Raw genomic sequence first — 20514 nt, 5'->3', positions numbered from 1 at the left:
CAACATATCCAAGTGTCAGCACATTTTCTCAAAACAAACTTTCATCCGGACTGTTACAGCACTGTGTGTGTGTGTGTGTGTGTGTGTGTGTGTGTGTGTGTGTGTGTGTGTGTGTGTGTGTGTGTGTGTGTGTGTGTGTGTGTGTGTGTGTGTGTGTGACAGAGTTAATCTGTAGTTCAGGGTCTCTCTCTCACATACACACACACACACACACACTCTGTCAGGTGAACAGAGCAGCTGGAAATAAAAGATTGCAAAATCAACACGCTAAAACACAGCGCTGACAGTCCATCACACCCTCGCACATCAGGGAAACATCTGCAGGGAGGTTTGTTGTCCTGTGCGTTCATCTCTAAAGAGCTGCTTCACATTGTCTGTGACACTTATGTGCAAAGATCAAATGCTGCTTTTGCAATCACAGCTCTGACCCAGTTTGCTCACAAGAACTCAGTGTGGGTCTCTCTCTCTCGTATGGTCTGTGACATTAGTTAACATATTGTGATTGTGTCTGAGCAGGTGTAGATTGTAAAGTCAAGCTAACGGAGTGGTGCTGTTGTCTGCATGCCAACACCTGGATGTTAATCAGGGCAGTTCCAAAGTTCCATTAGTTTTAACAGAAATCATTTTCTTCTTCAGAAACCATTTTGATCTTCTACTTTCTAAAGAGTCACCACCAGCCTCAGTGCATTTTTGCAATCTGTGTATCCATTTGTCAAAACAGTGGCTTCAGGAGATGAGAAACTCTGACTCCTTTGTCAGGTTCTTTGTTAAGGCTTGTTTCTGGAATCGTGGTCCTTTTTCAAACACTCTCCACTTGGGCTGCAGTTTTATTAAAAGTTCTGTGTCCCTTGGATCAAGTTTGGTGCTCAAATGACCAGTATGACATCAGACAAACCACTTCAGGACTGATCCCTGACTTGATGCTTTGTCTCCAGGATGAGCTCTCAGCTTTGTGAAGCTTTCTGCTGCTTAAAAAAACACTGAAAATATTTAGGATTGGAAAAGGTTTTCATCATGTTCCAACAAATCATCCAACCGTAACGCTGATATTGGTTGGTTGGTGGTTTGTCCCTACCCTCTTATGGCGACACCACCACTTGTTAAAACGGAGCAACAAATGTTGGGGTCACACTTGTACTTTAAACAGAAGTCTGATGTCCCAAGTTCAGTCTCCGCCTCCATGACAGCCCACAATTTTGGCCACTGGCCATCAAGAAATCTCTGTTACTTCTGTTAAAATATAAAATAAATACAGTAGGTTTGGTAAATGCAAACCTCTGATGTCATTTACATTTGTAAGTCTGGAGAAATGGAGCTGGATTCGACTAAAAAGTGTGAGGAGATGGCATCCTGAGCTTTAAACCATCTACAGCCATGTGGAAACACACAAGGACACAAACTGAAGCAAGTCCTTCAGATGGTTTCCCTCAGCCTGTTTGTGTGTCTGAGTGCAACCCGACCTCCCAGAGCTCACATCAAATATTCATCAGTTTCTTTCACAACATCTTGGACTCTCCAGGAAACGCACACACACACACACAAAATAGTGTGTGTGCGTCTGCAACAGTAACCGTGGGATGTCACCCAAACTAAAATTCTTTGGCATCTTTAAAACATAACCCATAACTAGTGATAAAACTATAATGTTCCTGTTACGTTTAAAGTCCCATTTTATTGGTACAGTAATGCACCTCATACCATCAGAGATTCAGGCTTTTCAACTTTCCACTGACAACAAGCTGGATGGTCCCTGTCCTCTTTAGTCCACAGGACACAGCGTCCATAGTTTCCAAAAAGAATTTCTAATTTTGATTCATCTGAACACAGAATAGTTCCATTTTGCCTCAGACCATTTTAAATGAGCTTTGGCCCAAAAAACACGGCAGTGTTTCTGAATCGTGTTCACATGTGGCTTTTTCTTTACATGATACAGCTTTAACTTACATTTGTGATTTGCACAGTGAACTGTGTTCACAGACCCATACAGTGATTTCAGGCCTGTTTTTCATACAGTTTTGTCCCTTTCATTCCTCCTGATTCTCTGAATCTTTCGATATTATATACTGTAGATGGTGAAATCTTCAAAGTCTTCATAACTTTATGTTGAGCAACATTTTTCTGAAATTTTTCACACAAACAATTTTTTGGCGCAGTTTGTCAAATATTGGTGAACGTAACATGACCTGACTCAGTCATGTTACCAACCTGTTGTCAAATGCTCCTCCATTTGTGTTTTTCATTGAGGTCAAAGATTGTGGTGAAGTCGTACTGGAGAGCATTATAAGAAGAGCTGGTTCTAAGGTTTTGGCCACATCAGTCTGGGAAGAAATTATAACATTGTAAAAGTAGAATTTGTGGCAGAGCCACTGTATTGATTGTGTTAAATTGCACATGTGGTTATAAGGTCATGACTGATCAGAGTATGTCTATACCGACTGCTGTCGATGGCAGATTTGTGACATTAAATCCACAAGTTAAGAACCGAGGAGCTGCTGAGATCAGGGCAAACAGACGATGATCTGGCTCTGAGCAGTATTTTTGATTAAGTAAAATAATATAAATGGTTCATATCTCACCCTATAAAGGGGAACGTAAGTGATAACAGATGGTCCTTATGGCTGGCTGAAGTGCAAATTTACAGTGAAATTGTAAGAAAATCGTTTACGCATTTAGACGCACTTTGCTGCACTCATATTTTATGTTGTGTTGTCTTTTGCTTCCATGGGATAACTTTTAAAACTGATGTTACCTGTAAAACCCGATCAACCTTTTTCGACCTGAGGGTAATGATAAAGACCTGACTATGTTTAAACTGTTGCTGGGTTTTGAGCAAAGCTGAATAAATTACGCCTGGAGGAGGAGAAGGAGGCTTTGATAAAAATTTACTTTACTTGTTTGTAGATGGATTTAGTACAACACACACACGCCCACAGGAAGAGCTGGCTTGATGCTGAAAACCACCCACAGCAGTGACAGCTCGTACCATGACAACAGCCTGCAGCAGAGTGTGTGGTTTGGGGTATAAATAGGGGGAGTTAGGGGGTTTAAAGCTATCCAACCTAATGCAAGGGGAGCAGTCAATGTCAGAGACACACACACACACACACACACACACACACACACACACACACACTGTTTTGGTCTGGTGATTTAACCTCGTGCTGTCTACACAGTCCAAGACAACAGAGATAAAGAAGTTCTGTTGTTAAAGTAAAGACAATCTGCCTGATACTTTGGTTTTCTTTTTTTTTTTTTTCCCCATGTGATGCCCAAAAACTGTGTTTCAGGAATTTGGGAACGTGAATGTGAAACCGACAATCTGCCAGATAAACTAAATGGTCATATTTTGAGCTAAGATGTTTTGTCTTTTGGTGTCCACCTGCTTCAGTCACTTAAACTCTTCCGACTACAGACAGTATTGACTAAAATAAAGTGAATCAAATATAAATTCTTATTTGCTTCTACTCTGTTCATGTGGTCGTGCTGTGTTCTTTAAGACAGATGTTACGTTTTACGATTTGCAGTATCAAGAGAAGAGGAGCTACTGTTAAACAGCAGCTATATGCAACATCGACAATGTAAATACTTCATCCAAACTGAAGGTTTGTTAAGAGACCAGATGCTGTTTAGCCAAAAATAACTAAAGCTAGTAGAGTACAGATATGGTGCCTAAACTTTTACTTATTATAATTGTATTTAGGTAGGACTGCACCAAATGATCATTTTTGGTTGTTTAATCTATGGATTTTTTTTTCAATTAATATAACAATTAATGTACTGAAAAGAATTTAAATTCATCAATCATTTATTTTCTATATTGTATTCAATCATCTTCTCTTTAAGCAAACAAATATGACAAAGTATGATTTGTGTTTTACAGGATAAAAATGATATGAGGATTAAAGCACTGTTCTGTTTAATTTAAAGGAATGTGGTGAAATTTACATTCAGCAATTCACCAGCAAAACTAATAAAACCCTGCTTCAAATACTCCCATACTTTAGATGATCATGGCTGAGGTTTTGTGCTCACTCGTCAGTGGACTCATTAGACATCTTACTTCCTACTTGTGGTGCATGTTACCCAAATCGAAGTATTTGTGTAATAAATTACATCAGCACATCTCCCCAACCCCTACATTTAAGCAAGAAAAGCAAAAACTAGTAATAAACCAGTCAACACAATGGAATCTACTAAACGCAGTCGCTTTAAATCTATGTACAATGTCACTGCAGAGAATTTAAAGAGTTAATGAAGTTATGGCTGCTGTTACAGGGGCATAAATTGCACCTCTCATTTTGGGGACTCACATATGGATTGTGCTGCTGTGTGAGCAGGTAACAATCTACAATTAGTTTCATCATAGTGAGACAAAGTCTTGAAGCTGCAATGTTTGAAACCAAAAGTGAAGGAGATGGAGTTCAGACCCGTTCAGTTTAGCTCCTGCTCACAACCAGTACTTAAAGCAGCATATTAGGACTTCTCATGGCTGACTGGTGTGAATGTACCAAAGCAGCCAACGTTTGGCAGACACCGACAAGGCCAAAGATGACAAAGCAGAAGCTGACTTCATTTATCACCAGTCCATCTCTGGGCTGGAAATGATCCAGACAGCATCTCTGAAACTGCCTTATAGCAGATGTACAGTAACGCTCATGGAGGAGTTTGCTCAGCTGTTGTATGAGTGGAATTACTTGGGTCAATTTTAAGCATCGACAGGACTCTGATTGGATCAGAGCCAAAAGCATTCGATCAGGACGTTATTCAAATGTTAAATGTTGATTTAGATCACAGCCAACAGCTGAAGGAATTAAATGCAAAACCAAACACGCAGTCGGCCACAGCTATTACCAGTGTGAGTGACACCTCAAACAGCAGCTTCTGTAACACAGATCACAGTTAATCTGAAGCTCACATTACACACTCACACACAGAAACACAAACTGAGCTCTCAGTTTCCCCTCACATTGACCAAACTGACAAAGATCCTCTCCTGTTACTGCACAAACCCCAGAGCCCAGGAAAAGAAAAGACTAAGAGCAAGTTAATGAGAGGAGACAGGGTGAAAGGGGGGAGCAGGCAAGATCAGAGAAAACGCAGAAGACAGACTGCAACTAAACAGTATTTTTATCAATTAACACAATAGAGTAAAGAGATATTCAGTTTGTTCTATTCAAAGTTTAAAAGAAGCACAGCATGTTTGGCCTGTTTGCTCAACTATTATTCAGTTACATGAAGTAGCTGTCAGTTCATTTTCTGCTAATCGGCAATTGCAGCTCAATGAGAAAAGGATGAAGATGGAAGAGAAAAATTAAAAAGTCAGAAAACCCGCAAGACAATAAAGCACAAGAGGGAATATGAACGAAAGATTTGGGTGGAGTTGCAGTGACAAAGAATATGAAGGCAAGAGAAGAGGAAGAGGAGAAACTTGAAGCAAGAGATAAAAGAAAGCGGTAAAACTGAGGAGGAAGGAAGAGAGAGCGGTGACAAAAGTAAAGACAGAAAGGCCACAACAAGGACAGGGAGAGGACAGGAAAGAAGATGGTTGTTTCTTGACCAACAGCAAATGTCAGTGAAGGTGAAGGAAAGAATGAGAAAAGAGAGATGAGTGAAAACCGAGAGATGCCGATCGATACTCTTCTCCACCTCTCTCATCTCTGGTTTCCCAAACCATCAACAATCCAATAGTACTACAGTGTGTACTGCATTACACCCAAATACTACTGAACCTGCAGCCAGGGCACCGTTCAGACTTGGAGAAAGGCATCAGTTCTGTCACATTTACACATAAATGTATTTACTGCTCATCAACACAGTGTTTCATCAGGTGTCGTGACTCTTTCTGAGCCCACAGTCCTGGTTCTATTCACAGCTGAAGACTGGACCAGTCGTTTTATCTCTAATCTGAACCTCACCGCCAACATTAACATTATTGCTGCAACCCAACTGTCAGAAAAGCTGGGACGCTACAGTCCAAGTGTTTGGAAACTATGACCAACTGCTTAAGTTTTGAAAGTGAAATGTTTTTCCCCATTTGTGCTTGATATTCTGGAGGTTTGCAGCTGTGCACCAATGTTTTTAGTGGGTGACAGGTCTGGACTGTAGGTCAGTTTACTACAGAGTTGTGCAGTGGTTGTATGTGGAGGATCAGTCAATCAGTGCTGGATTTGTATAAGTTTTACATTTGATTTGTAAGTCAGTGCATTGTATTCTCATATACAATTTACACAGTGTCTAAACAAAACAAGGTTGTAAAATTAAGTCGGATTAGTTTTGGATTTTTAGCAGGTTTTAAAACAATACTGAAGAACATGAATCTGTTCTAAATACAAACTTGATTGAGCTGCTTAAGTTTTATATGGGTCTCAGCTGAACATTGTTAAAACAAGGGCAGCACATCCTCGATTTCTTACAGCTTTGTCATATTCTGGCAGAAACAAAACACGGCCAAGTGACCAAGATCTACTGTCTTCTGCGTTTAGGCACCTCACTTTGAAAGACCGGAAAGCAAAGCTTTAACACTGTACATTAAAGTTCCACGGACCAGCAAAACTGTCCTCATCATGATGATTTGAACAAAAGAACAGACAGAAGGCCATGCACACACACACACACACACACACACAGCTCTGTTTACAACAGAGTGTTACAGAACCACAGAACAGACCTCATGGATCCGTTCTGTGCAACAGAAGCAAAGCAGCACAGAGGAAAGTAAAACCAAGGTTATCACAGTTAAACAATGCCAGGCAGGATGTGTGTGTGTGTGTGTGAGTGTGTGTGTGAGTGTGTGAGAGAGTGAGTGAGTGACAGGAGGACAAGGCCAAGCATGTTCACTTCCAGCCTAAAAGAGGCCGATGCGTCATCTAATCACTATGAGCCGTCTGCTGTTGGCATGTAGTAAATCAATCCGTGTGTGTGTTTGGGAGCCTCTGCAGCTTCGTGGATGCACACACACAAACACACACACACACACACACACACACAGTCAGAGTAAGATTTAAGATAGTAACTTTAAATTTTACGACTGCATCGTAAACACTGGATGAAAAACAGCAGAATAGTCCTTTCAGGCCTGTTCATTCAGGATAAACTTTGCACTGGGAGGTCGGAAACCTCAGTCATGACATCACACAATGGGATCTGTGACGGACATTCAGCAGACAGGAAGGTAATATTCCCTTCAGGTTTGAAGGGAATTAGAGTTAAAAACTCTCACAATCAGCGAGATCTGAACTTAGAAACAAGCTGCTATGATTCAGTGTTTCCACTTCCCGAGTACTTCATATCTCTGATGTCCATCGTAAACAAACAGAGGCTGTAGAAATTGTCTGAGCATCTCTACATTTTTGAGTTTGCTTCAGTATCACTGCAAACAGGAGCTGCTAACAGCTCATTCAGCTCCTTCTAACAGGAACAATCTGACAGTGTAGACAAACACAGGGCTCGACACAGAATAGCAGTGCTGGAGCTGACAGTGCAGCAGCACATTTGATCAGCTCTTGGCCTCTTTACTCCACTGTCACACAGAGCTGATAAAAACACAAGGAGGAAAACATCAGAGATCCACTTTACAATTCAAGGATGTGGCTTCAAATGGGATTAAAGTCACTCGCCTACAGGCTGAACGGGGCTTTCATCGTGGTTTTCCCAGACCCCAGGATGCCCAACATGGCCACCACAAAAGAACCATTTCACCTACAGCCAATCACAGGGCTGGATTAAAAGGTGTTGACCTCTGACTTCACTGCAGTTGACATGACATCACCACCGCAGTCACAGAGGAATGAATAAATCAACGCACCTTCTTTCTGCAGCTCCACTGACTGAACTAATTTACCCTGAGTGCTACAACACACAAACACACGCTGGTTAACCATCGGTGTGTAAATCAATCTCTGCTCTGCAGCAGAAATACCCCTTCGTCCGGAAAGGATGGAAAGGAGCATGATGGGCAAACATAAGAAACACAGGGACAGTGTGTGTGTGTGTGTGTGTGTGTGTGTGTGTGTGTGTGATGTCAGGAAGATGGATGAGTCACAGCCACATTTGATTCATCTGAACCTTTGGTTTGGGGTCTAAACACAGTGGAGAGAGCAGCTGGTGTGTAGTTCTCTGTGCTACTTTGTAGTACTTTCTCATATTCTATTGTACTCATTAAGTACTACATGAAAATGTAAAGCTGTTAATGTTTCCTGATGTTGCCGTTGCTGAACCTTCCTCTCTAGCTCCACCAATAAGACAACATTTCCCCCTGGAAGCAGAAACCATCTACTCAGACAACCTCCATTAACTCTGTCGCTGTTACGAACGTTTGCATCCACCTTGATTAAACAAACAAAAAAAAAGAACTTTAATTTCTGATGAAATAACGTTTGTACTAACTGAATGTACTTTCAATATTATGTTGATTTCAATAAAATCTTTGTTTTTCTCTTTTTGGCATTTCAAAATAACGGGATGCAAATGTTTGCACCCAACTGTAAATTGCTTTGCTCATTAAAAAACACATTGCCTCTGATCATATTCCCATGATTTTCACAAAAAAAAAAAAACAGAACTATGTAGTCTTATTATTAGGAGACACAATTGTTGTCTAGAATCTGAATCCAAATGTATTTTTTTGTATGATTTGTCATCATCATGATAACTCTTTAGATGAGTCTACTCTCAATTACAATGAATGATACATTTAAAAGCTGTTATTATTAGTTTGTTCTCTCCTGTTGTTTTATTCTGCTACAGTGCTTCCTGGAGGATCCACCAGGTTCACACTGTTTTCTCTTCCTGTCTGCATTGGAAGCATCAGCTTGTCAAGTTCTGTTAAGTCACCAGAGATTATACTACAAGTTTGTGAAATCCACTAATATATTTTATTCAACATAAATATAAGTTTTGCATTTTAGTCTCAACTTACATTTTCTAGTTTTTAATTGTGAGAACTTCTAAATACAAGTTATTTTAACTTGAAATGCATGAATTTCTGAGTCACACAACGTTTTATAGTTTTAAAAAAATAAAAGCAGCATATTCTTTCCAGGAGGCTTTAGAGTTATAAATCTTTAATATATAATAAATTAAGTGATGTCGTCTATTTAGCAAGATCAATGCAGCTTTAACTCTTCAAAATGAGACATTTAAGTTTATCAAACTACCAGTTCAATAAATTAACACAAAGAGTCTGTTATAGTTCAACAACTACTGTATCTCATCAGTAAATTATTAATCCTAAATCAACTAGTTTCCACAATATAGATATTTGATCACGATAACATCTGGTTGTATTAGAAAACTGAATTTTATTTTTTGACATGACGCAGCATTTAAGGGCAACTCTTTAACTTCCCTTCCAGGGAAGTTTTCATCAAACAATTAACCACATGTTTATGAAGAGCTGCGACAGCTATACGAACATGAGATTTTCTTATACAACAGTGTCACCATCCAGCTAAACCTGTGCTGTGCTTATTGCTCACATTCCTGATAAAGAAAAAAGTTCTTTGATTCCATCAGTCTGTTGCTTTCTTCCAAATGGATAAAAGTAGAAGACAGTGTTTTGACTCCTCTGATAGAAGTTTCTCACACACATTCCTTTCAGTAAACTTGCTGAGAAAGTATTTTCTCTTTTTATTTGCTTCAAAGATTAGAATCTGTATGTTCTGCCTGTTTCTGCTTTGTTAAGGTCACAGCTTCAGAAACATACAGCACCAGAACACTGTCGCTGTTGTCCAGAGCAGGATGTGGTTCCCCAGTCTTTCCTGTGTTCAGTTAAACTATTTGAGTCAAACCACAAACTGCAGCTCTGCATCGTGATCCAACCAATTCATATTTCACAGCGAACTGCTGCAACTATTCAAAAGGTGCTTTACGTGCACCTTAGCATGTCGTTTTCTCACGTTGAGACGCTGGGGATTGAGAATGTTGGCTTCGAGGAAGGAAATAGATTTTTATGAGAATGTGTAAGGCAACTGGTGTTTGGGAAAATGTGAAATGACTCAGGAAACCTCCAGAACACAGCTCCTGGGGTTTGATTTTAAATATGGTGCAGTGTGCTGTAAACAACCCTCTCATTTTAATCTTAATTCACTTATAACTGACATTGCTTTTCACACACAGGAACAGCTTGTTTTATGTGTCTCAATTCAAACTCTCCAAAATACTTTTTGGTCAAAATAGCTGTCAATTGACTTGCCTCAATTTACTAATCAATAAATGTACTCTTTGTATTTTGCAGTTGATAAATGTATTTGGCTTCTGTAATTTTTGCAGATAGTTAAAGATTTCTGCTAAAGCAGCCGTAATCACCAAATGTCAGTTAGAAATTTTGCTACAACTGACGTTTGCAATAAAAATTAAATACATATTAATTTATGCATAATGAGAAACATTTTACTTATTCAGGAATACAAGAAAGCAATAGGTCCAAAATATCACCTGTTTCACAGTATTTACCAAATGAACAACAAAAACAAAACTCAGTTAAAACCTACTTAACATTAACACCCATGTCCAAAATTATTATGATATAATTATGATCATTTAAGAATCAGAAAGGGGATAAAATGAAGAAAACCTAAAGTTTATTCTGATAAAAGAAATTGTATTATTTCTTAAATAGACATTAAAAAAAAGAACATACAGGGTGAGTGGGAGAGTCTGAACCTGCCTGACTGACACACTGAGACCCCAGTTAACACGCCTCCCTTTCTGCTGTCTGACTGATCACAGAGCACATTCAAGTGGAAATGCAAGACAACATCGCCTAAATGCTTCTCGGAGAACGTTACATCTCCAACGTTCAGCAAACAAACACACAAACGAAAGGTTTCTGGGAAAGGAACTAGATCAAAGCTCCTCTCTGAAAACCTGTTGGACTAAAAACCAGTTCTATCGTTTGACACCGACTTTCACCAAGAACAAGACAGCTCCTAGTCTCAGCTGCTAAGTGTTGCTGTTGTAGCACAAGATTATTGTATTTAAAATGTAGAAAACAGCAAAACCATATAGAGGTTTTATGTGTATGCAGACAGTAGATTGAGGTGTAAAATTAAAGAATGTGGTCTGTAACAGAGCTTCAGTGAGCTGAAGGGAAGCTAAAGGTAAAACACCATCGTCTCCTTCTCACAGTCATCAGTCAGTCATCTGTGAGCATCAAGACATAAAACACAGAAATGTGATTTAGTGTGATTTCCACTGTCCATCCAGGTGAAACCACCATAAACAGGGAAGAGGCTGCAGAACGTACTGAGAGTCTTTGTTTTTACGTTTACGTACAGATACAACTGTCACCCAGCTTCTCTAACAGCTATAGCATCTAGTCTGATGGTCAATTCATCTCATCAGACCTCAGAATCTTCTTCCACTTGACTTCAGAGTCTCACCACATGCCTTCTGACAAACCTTTTTCTAATTGCCACTTCCCCACAAAGTTTGACTGAAGACAACGAGGAGCTTATGTCTCCTGTCTCCCACACCAGCTGCTGGAACTTCTAACTCCTCCAGAGGAGTCAGAGGTGTCTTTGTACAAGAGGACATCTAGTGAGGGAGGCCATTCACTCGGTTTTTGAGGATGACCTGCTTGATGAAGATTTATACGTTTGCCAGTTACCTTTACATTTCGATTTCATCCAGGTTACAAACTCACCAGTAACTGAACTACAAACTACAGGTGTATTTACACTATTGTCCTTTAAACACATACGCTGCACTCAGATCTCCATTTAACTTTCTAAAGTCACACATGTAGTCAAGTTGAATTAAAGGGGGTGAATTGTCATGCAATTACCCATTTTATATTTTTGGCTTATTTTAGATAAAAGTTGAAAACTTGTGAGGGGTGTGATTATTTTCTACAGCTGCTGTAGGCAAATCTGTGCATTACTAGAAGACTTGTGTAAATGAAGTCCCAGCTGTACCCACTGCTGCATAGCTGCATGTTCAAACAGGTTAGGACTTCTCTGGAGATCTGCTAAACATGACCACAGTCCTTTCGTTTCATGAAGAGGGCTGATCATTTGCTCTTTAGACTGAAAAATGGAACAAACACACATCACTGACTTCCTCTGAAGGTTTAACTTGGAACGGGGATAAACTGTGAGGGGAAAGTGATGAAAGATTGAAGCAAAAGATAAAATCTGTCTCCCCGTGTCTTCAGCAGTTCAGAGTTTAGTGCCGATTGCACACAAAAGGGTCATAACGTGTGAAACAGTCACTGTGAAAACACCAAAATAACTTTCAATTACAGAAGCACTTTCTCCTGTATATCACACTGTACTCAAATGCACCACTCCAGCAGAAACTGAACCTGAATCAGTCTGAAATGCTCTGATCGACAGATGATCCTCGGCACAACACGCTAAAGATGTTCTACATGAGACGGGACATCGAGGAGAGGAAAGAGTCCATAGAAGGAGATCAAACAGTATTGCCTTCTTACATGACTCCTCCCCAATGGCGTGAATTGTATTTAAGACCAAGCATCTCCCATTAAAACCTGCTGAGCCTCCAAACCACTGCATTTGATTTCTCTGCTGCATATGCAAAACAAAAATTGGCCGCATGCTGCATCACCCCTCTCGCCGGGCACGACATATCACAAAGCAAGCACTCCCTTTCCTCTGGAGCAGCTCAGTCTCCACCTGCCTGCCCCAAGCACACCACGCACAGCACTGTGAAGCTCCAGACGTCATCTGTCCCACAGCAGCTGCTGCAACCCGCTCCCCCACTGTGTGATAAATCACAAACCAAACGCTCCTTTAACTGATTTGTTTCTGCAACACAAACCTATGAGAAAAAGCAGCTGGAAAAAAATTCTCCAGAAAACCCCACTAAAGTCAAAAACCTCCTGTTCATCTAGCCCACTAAATCGCACCTCCTCTCCAGGCTGTTAGAAATCACAAACCAAGCGCTCCCGGGCCAGCTGACAGCTGAGCCTGCAGCACTCCTGTGTGTAAACACCCCAACACAGTTTCTGCATCACAGTTTCATGTAAACATCTCAATTCTGACGAAACTCCCAACCAGACCACCATAAATCAAGTGCTCCCTTACAGTTGACAGTTAATTAAAAACAAGTAAATTAAAAACAAAGTTTAAAAAAAGAAAAAACCTGCATCCACCCTCTTGGTTTGTATTGGACCATAAATGAAGCACTCCTTTTCAATCACAAATCTTTCCCACCCTCCACCCAAGTGCTGCCCTGCCCTGAGGAAGTTGCACTAACTCTGCTCTCCCATCCACACCACCCCTCTGCTTTGACACTACAAACCAAGGACTCCATTTGCCTCTGGGGCAGCTTCAGACTTTCAAAAGGGAATTTTGAGATGTCCACACTCTTCCTTAGCACTACTGCATTCCCCACATGACCTCACGAACTAAGCGCTCCTTTTTGTAGCTTTAGCAAAGCTCATGTTTACCCGTCCCCACCCTGCACTACCTTAGCTGCTTCCTCTCACACTCACAACTGGAGCTTCCGACACCTCTACTCCCCACTTCCATTCATTCTCAACATGTAAAGAAACAAACCTTTACCTCTAGAGCAGTTGAAGCCTGCAGCCTCTAAGCACCATGCAGCTCAATTTTTACTTCATCACCTGCCCCATCTAGATTTTTATGCATCGTCAACCGAGCGCACCTTCATTACATGATTAAATGGATCGTCTCTTTGTGCAAAAACATTTTTTGCGTCTCTCTTTTAACTAGCACAAGTTGAGCAGCACAAATCTAGGCAATACATCACAAATGAAGTTCTCCCTTCATTACCTCAGAGTCGACCTTCCCCTCACCTGCACCATCCTTGTGTTTTCAAACTCAGCCAGCCCTCCAACACCTTCTCCATCTAGACCCTCTATGCTCTTTCCTGGAATGAGTTCCATCCCAAACAAGTGCTCCCCTGTACACCTCAACGCTAGAGTATTATAGTAAAAATCCAGTCAACCCCTATTCTCACTTCTCCATAGACGCTCTCCCCTCGACTGGCATGTAAAGCCATCGTAAATCAAGTGCCCCCTTCATTACCTCAGAACCAAAGCTTTCCCTCTACATTCACACATTTTCTTTGCAACTGAATCAGCCCACCACCCTCTACCTCATTCTCCTGCCCGCTCAGTTCACAAACCAAGCACCCCCCGCCCCCCCATCACATGTTTTTTTCTGCAACACAAAGTGAAGCTGCAACAACACCCAGTCCTCTTCCTTCCACCATTTGTACCTGCTCTTCTTATTGTAGTTGGCATGTGATGCATCACAAACCGAACGCTCCCTTGACCTCCAGCGCATCCGAAGCCCGCAGCCGCACGTCTACACAGTCATGTGTCTTTTTTCTGCAACATCCAAAACACAAAGCGGGGCTGCAACAAAAACAAAACGAGCCCCCCTCCTCACCCCGGCGTGTAGAGCATGACAAACCGAGCGCCTCCCCTTGCGAACGCACACATCCAGACACACCGGGACGCAGCGGGATCGGCTCTTACCTCTGGAGCTGCTGAAGGCGGTGTACCAGGACAGGGAGACCAGCCCGCACAGCCCGAACAACAAGACCGTCAGGAAGGAGACATTTCGGAGCCTCATCTCCGGAGCCCCGGGAGCATGTCCGCACCGAGAGGGGGGAGGAGGGAGGGATGGAGGGAGGGGGGGAAGACCGGTAGAAGAGTCCGAGACCGAGAGACAGGTAGACACCGTCAGAGACACGTTGAAAGACGCTGATACGGACGGAGCTGTTGCCGTCTGAGCAGCAGCGGCGAGACTGAGCTGAGGAGAGGGAGGGGGGGGGGGGGCGAGGGGGCAAAGAGAGCGAGAGAGAAAGGGGGGGAGGAGAAAGACACAGGTAGAGACAGTGGGGGAAAAAAAGAGGTAGAGAGAAAATTAAGTCAAAATAACCTTAATTTATGACATTTGTGGTGGTGGGGGGGGGGGGGCGGGGGGATTCATATTTCAAATGAAACAGAAACTGGTTAAACAGCGTCTTCTCGCTGAATTCGCTGGTTTCTTTCAGGCTGGACAGTATTTTCAAAAAGTGGTGGAGAGTAATGAAGTACAAGTACTGGATTACTGTACTAAAATGCATTGTACACGCACCTGTACGTGATTTCATTATGGCCACTTATGGCAAACATGCGGTCTTTCTCATCAACCCGCTCCTCTCACACAATGTCGTGCTGAGGTTGACCTGCAGAGATTGCGACGCCCCCGCCCCCTCCCCCCGGACTATAGGGTGGACATAAGGTCCACAGAAGTCATTGACGTAGCAAAGTGAATTTGGTTTTCATCATCATTCAGAGCTACGTTTTACAAAGTCCATCAGTCTAAACAACGACGAGGGTTCCAAACGTTTCCTGAACTTGAAGTTCGCCTCGCCCGCCTCCCACAGCAAGGTGTTGGTGTTACTACGCTGAGCACAGTGGCCCCGGAGGATTTATGAATTCATTATTGATTGACATGTTTTTTTTTTCAGATTGGCCTGCATTTACTGCCCTGCAGTGTCACCTGGTGGTCGGAATGTGGATACAATAAAAGGTCCACATTAGGAAATGAAAGCAGTGCAGTTTGAAGCAGAAATTAAAGACCTGCTGTAAACAGGAAGCATGTGAATGTACATTCTGATATTTAATTATTTTAATATCCTCAGTCATAAATGTTAACAAAATTCACTTTTGATATCCAAACCACATTTAAATGACATTAAAGCCTGAAATGCACCATAAGTACCATAACTACAATGCAAGAGCAGTTTGACACAAGTAAAAGTTCTGCATTCAAACATAGTACTTATGTTAAAGAGAAGAACTATACCACCCAGCAAGCAGAGGTGAGAGAAACATATGAAAAATACATGTTTTTCTTCTGTCTCCTTCCTCATTATTGATGTGATGACCCCTCCCATTTACCTGGTGACCCATTGGAGCGCTTCAACTCCTATGCTCGTAACCACCGGACAATATAAATCAGTTAGAATGGCCTGGAGACCCGTGGAGCAGGTCATGATTTCCACCACATCACACATTTATTGAATAGGGTTTTTCAAAATTCAACACCTAAAATGTGTCTTGGGCTACAGAAATACTGAAGTAATGTACTTAATATTTGAAAATAAGAGACATGAACCACAGCGTCACACTGACATCCAGTGGTCAGGTGCAGCCAGCACAGTCCTAAGCTCTGATGGAAGAGAAACCCTCTGGCCCCCCCCCTCAACATTTTTGTTGCTTCATCCACAATACATCAGCATTTTTAGTTGATTAAGTACAGTAAGTAAAAGTAGGCTACTTCGTTAATTACCACCTCAGCTACTCCCAGCTCTCTGTAGACATCTTTAGAAATGTTCCAGACCCACAAACTGATACAGCTCCTCCTCTATTTTACAGCATTTACTTCAGAATTATAAGTGCAATGTGTATTTTTAGGCTGGTGAATGCTGAGTTTGTGATCTGCACTCCCACCACCCCAAACAAACCCAACTCGAGCGCCACCTCCTGGTATTTCTAGCTCATTACAATATCAACATTGCATCACACCATCGACTCCTCACACACACCAGCTCAGTTTACAACAAAGCTTTTTCTATCTTCTTCTAGAGAATTTAGATTGTCCTACATCATCCAGATTAGGATGAAGAAAACACCAAGGTTTGTAAATAAATTACAGATCACATTTTTTTTACATTTTAATTATCATTAGCAACAACGGAAGCTCTACAGCACATGGAAATAAACTAAATCAGATAAAATGATTGGACACAATTCATGTTTGGGTTGTTTGATCATCACAAACAGAGATGGTACTTTACTGCACTTCAACTTGCTTTCCGTCAAGCAAATGAGTTAATTCATTTAATAATATTTTTATGTACTGACAGCTGCTTCATCCAGAATAATCTGCAAACAATGTAACTAGTGAGTAAAGCTTTAAAATAAATGCTAAATACAATATTTCCCTCTGAAATGTAGTGTAATCTATCTAATCTATCTGAAGTAACAATTTCAATCTCAATTACCAGCCTCATTTATTATCGCTGTGTTTTTAAAGACACAAAAAATAAGATCACATTTATTGCCAACTAATTCAGAAAACCAGCAATTTTCAAAGTTCTATTTTTACACGTTTTTGTCAAAATTATTGAAATACTGTAGTTGGCGCTGACAGTCATTTACATTGATATATAGATTATAAATTAGGATATATTAAGTGTAATTCTGTATGGTTACTATTCTTAGCATTAATGTCCCAAAGACCAGAGAAAGGATGTGATATGCTGTTTGACAGTACTGTATGTGATGGAAAATGGTTTGTAGCAGTAAAATCAAACAAACCTTGTCATCAGGATCTTTACCTGTTACAACATGAGACGCTCATCCTCCTGGTTGAGTCCCACAGGAAACGAAAAGTATTTCTGTGTATTAGCAGTGAGACAACTCTATAAATTGATTAGCTTGATAACCAACTGCCAACTAACATTAAATTAACAATCGCCATTTAATGTTGGCAAATAAAAGCAGCATTAAATTATAACCACATCACTTCTTGTTTACAAACCACTTATCTACAGGTTAATACAAATGAAACCTATCATTTTAAAAACATTTCTTGGTTGTCAATTCATAAAAACAAACGGATGTTCAACAAAAAAGTTAAATATGTGAAATGCCAGAAATATGTTGTGGGGGGTTGCTTTCTGTGGTTTGAGTCCCTGTTGATGAAAAATGTGCAATGACTGAATAAAATCAAACAAAACAAGGACAATGAAATAGAAAATATCTTGTTTTATATCGGCTGATGTATTTAATGTTATAGTTCAATGAAATAGCTAATGCTACACTTTTAATGTTGGAAACTAGCACTGACTTGTAGCTAAGCTTCATGCTAATCCTGAAGTCTGAAAGCCAGAAGATAATGCTAGTCTTGTAATGTTTGGTGTTAGCTTATGTTATGTTAAAGAAATAGTTTGTAACACCCCAGTAATGTTACTCTAAGTTGTATTACTTGGCTTTTGCCTTGTATTAGCTCCACATTGTAGCAGCTAATGACACCAACAGTTTTATTTCATTTTACAATTCATTTTGTGAAAATCAAACATATTAGCCAACGCTACTGGCTTTAGCTACTGGAATGCAGCTAATGCTAGCTTGACAATAAAGTCTAGAGGTTCAAGCCAGGTGAGGACCATGTGATGCCCAAAAGTTAGAATCCAAAGTTTGTAGTGTTCCTGTAGAATTTACCTTTAGTGCAAAAAAGCAAAAACCCCAGCTACTCTGAATAATATCTTATTGCCTACCTGTCATATACATACAGTATAATTACACAGCAAATGTCATGGTTTATACCAATCATCTTAATATTTAGCACTGAAAAGACTTTATTTGTGGTTAGATTAGTTACATTTGCCATCAACATTTCATAATCATTAAGTTAAATGGTCCTTCATACTCACCATTTGTCCGGGAAATTCAAAAAGAGGGAGGCAGCCAATCATATCCCCCTTTATTGTTCCTGCCGATGTCATTGATGATGTCACGGTTATACCATGTCTGTGGGGAGGTTGTCATGAGTTTAATATTCTGTGTTAGTAAATATTTGATTGCTTTATAGTGATTTTTTGGATCTGTTTGCAAAATTATGCTGTTTTCATGTTTGCAATATTAATGTTTACTGATACAAGTACATCTGGTCACTTAATCTATTTACGTGAGACAGGCCCGTCCCCCTGCACAAAGCTTGGTTCAGCTCAGGCTGATTAGTCAGTGGACTGAAGGGGCTATATAAGCAGTTGTTCCTGGATGGTTCAGGCTACAGGCTGTTTGTGGAGAGCTTGTTGATGGTTCAGACTGGGAAAGGTTTGTGTAGTGCTTTCAATTTTACTCAACTTATTAAAAGTGTTCAACTTTCAAACAAAAGCTAGTATTACGGATTTTATTGTAAGTACATATAAGATGTTGAATGGTCAAATTTAACTGTTAGTTGACTTTCATTGTACTATGCCAACATAAAAATTCTTTTATTTCTTTAAATACGTATGTGTGTTTTTGTTTATACAGGGTAATAAAAATGTATATTTAATTTTTTTTTAATTAACACCTAATGAAATTGTGTCACTCTATGTTAATGTTTGTTTGAGTGTTAATGAAAAATATTTAACAGCTTATGTTAGTGAGATTATTAAATTCACTATTACCATTTGATATGGAATTTATGTTGCTGCCATGTTTTTTTTCACCTTGCTACCACAAGCCCTTCAGTAGGCAACACTAACACATACTTTTTTTTTTTTTTGGACATTTTACTTTAAAAGTTTATGTGAAATTTCCAAACTGAGAAGTATTGACATTGTTGAATATGTTATTTTCTCATTATCACAATTTGTTGTTTTTAGGTGTAATTAAACATTTGATGACTAAAGCTGGCAGCAAATGAAAATATTTGCCATGTATTATTACTAATGTCGTGTTCATTCCTCAGCAGTGCATGGAAGGATGGACGGCTGAGCTGTTTTGACACACTTCAAGAACTTCAAGCAGTCATAGTTACAGCTAATTCACTATTCATTTTTTTAATTATTACATGTTTGTTTTCTCATCCTATTCAATATTGGTCATCATGAAACTCATAGGCCACAATATGTTAAACCAAAGAAATTACCAAACAGTAAACGCAAGTGAAAATGGTAACAATAGATCAAAAACAAATAAACCACGAACAATAAATCAAAACAAACTAATAAACAATCTAAATATGACAGACCAAACAAAATGAAGGTTAAAACAAACTCATGTCATCACCAAAAACAGTAAAATGACCAACTAAAATACTACCAAAACAAAAGCAGCACAGCCAATTAACCAAAAAGAAACAACATATGAACAAATGTAAAAAAACATTTTTTTTTTCTAAACCGACCAAAACAACTTGACTACACCAAAAAGCACATGACTAACAACAAAACTAAAACCAATAACAAAAATCTAACCAAATGCATACAACAAACCATTATGCGTAACTGCTTGTCTTGTGTAGTGTCGCAGTCTATTCCAGTTGTTACAGTGCCTGAGGTGGGATCCACCCTGGACAGGTGCCCAGTCAGTCTCCCCTACATGTCTGTCCTGACCTTAAGACAGACAACCATTCAGACCTAAAGGCAACTTCAGTCACCAATTAATTTAAAATGCATTTCCTTGGACTCTGGGAGGAAACCCAGGCAACCACGGGAAGAACATGAAAACTCCATGCAGAGTTCATGGTCGGCTGGGGCATCAACCCGCAACCATCTCTAGCTGTGAGGTAGCAGCACTAAACACTCCACCTACAACAAACCACCCAACGGTAAAGCACATCAAAAAACTTCTAATCTTTGTATTTTATTTAAATTTTTGTTTAGGATTAATGTGTTTAGCCACATTTAGCAGCTAATGCTAAGATTATCTCATTTAATTAGACATCAAGCGTTAAATGGCCAAATTCAGCAGCTAATGTTACTGATGTTGACCTTTTTTATTAGAACATGTGTTAACGCTGATTTTCTGAACAA

General features: G+C 40.0%; 1 protein-coding gene across 4 annotated transcripts in view; it reads right to left on the bottom strand.

Moving 5' to 3' along the window:
• The window catches only part of mgat4b (alpha-1,3-mannosyl-glycoprotein 4-beta-N-acetylglucosaminyltransferase B), an 88370-nt gene extending 73619 nt beyond the window's left edge, over nucleotides 1–14751 (bottom strand). For 2 of the 4 annotated variants that reach the window (XR_010915378.1, XM_067518611.1), the window contains exon 1: nucleotides 14471–14710. Coding sequence is in view for 3 of the 4 variants with exons in the window: in XM_067518611.1 (XP_067374712.1) it covers nucleotides 14471–14567 (97 nt within the window). In the remaining variant the exon portion in view is untranslated. Of the gene's footprint in view, nucleotides 1–14208; nucleotides 14414–14470 lie in introns of those variants that run through there. The other 2 variants (XM_067518612.1, XM_067518610.1) reach the window with 2 other exon arrangements.
• Between the last annotated feature and the right edge of the window lie 5763 nt (nucleotides 14752–20514).

This window comes from Channa argus, chromosome 10 (assembly GCF_033026475.1).
Source record: "Channa argus isolate prfri chromosome 10, Channa argus male v1.0, whole genome shotgun sequence".
NCBI classification, from domain to species: Eukaryota; Metazoa; Chordata; class Actinopteri; order Anabantiformes; family Channidae; genus Channa; species Channa argus.
Note: the sequence above shows the minus strand (reverse complement) of the source record. Positions and strands in the feature narration are given on the sequence as shown.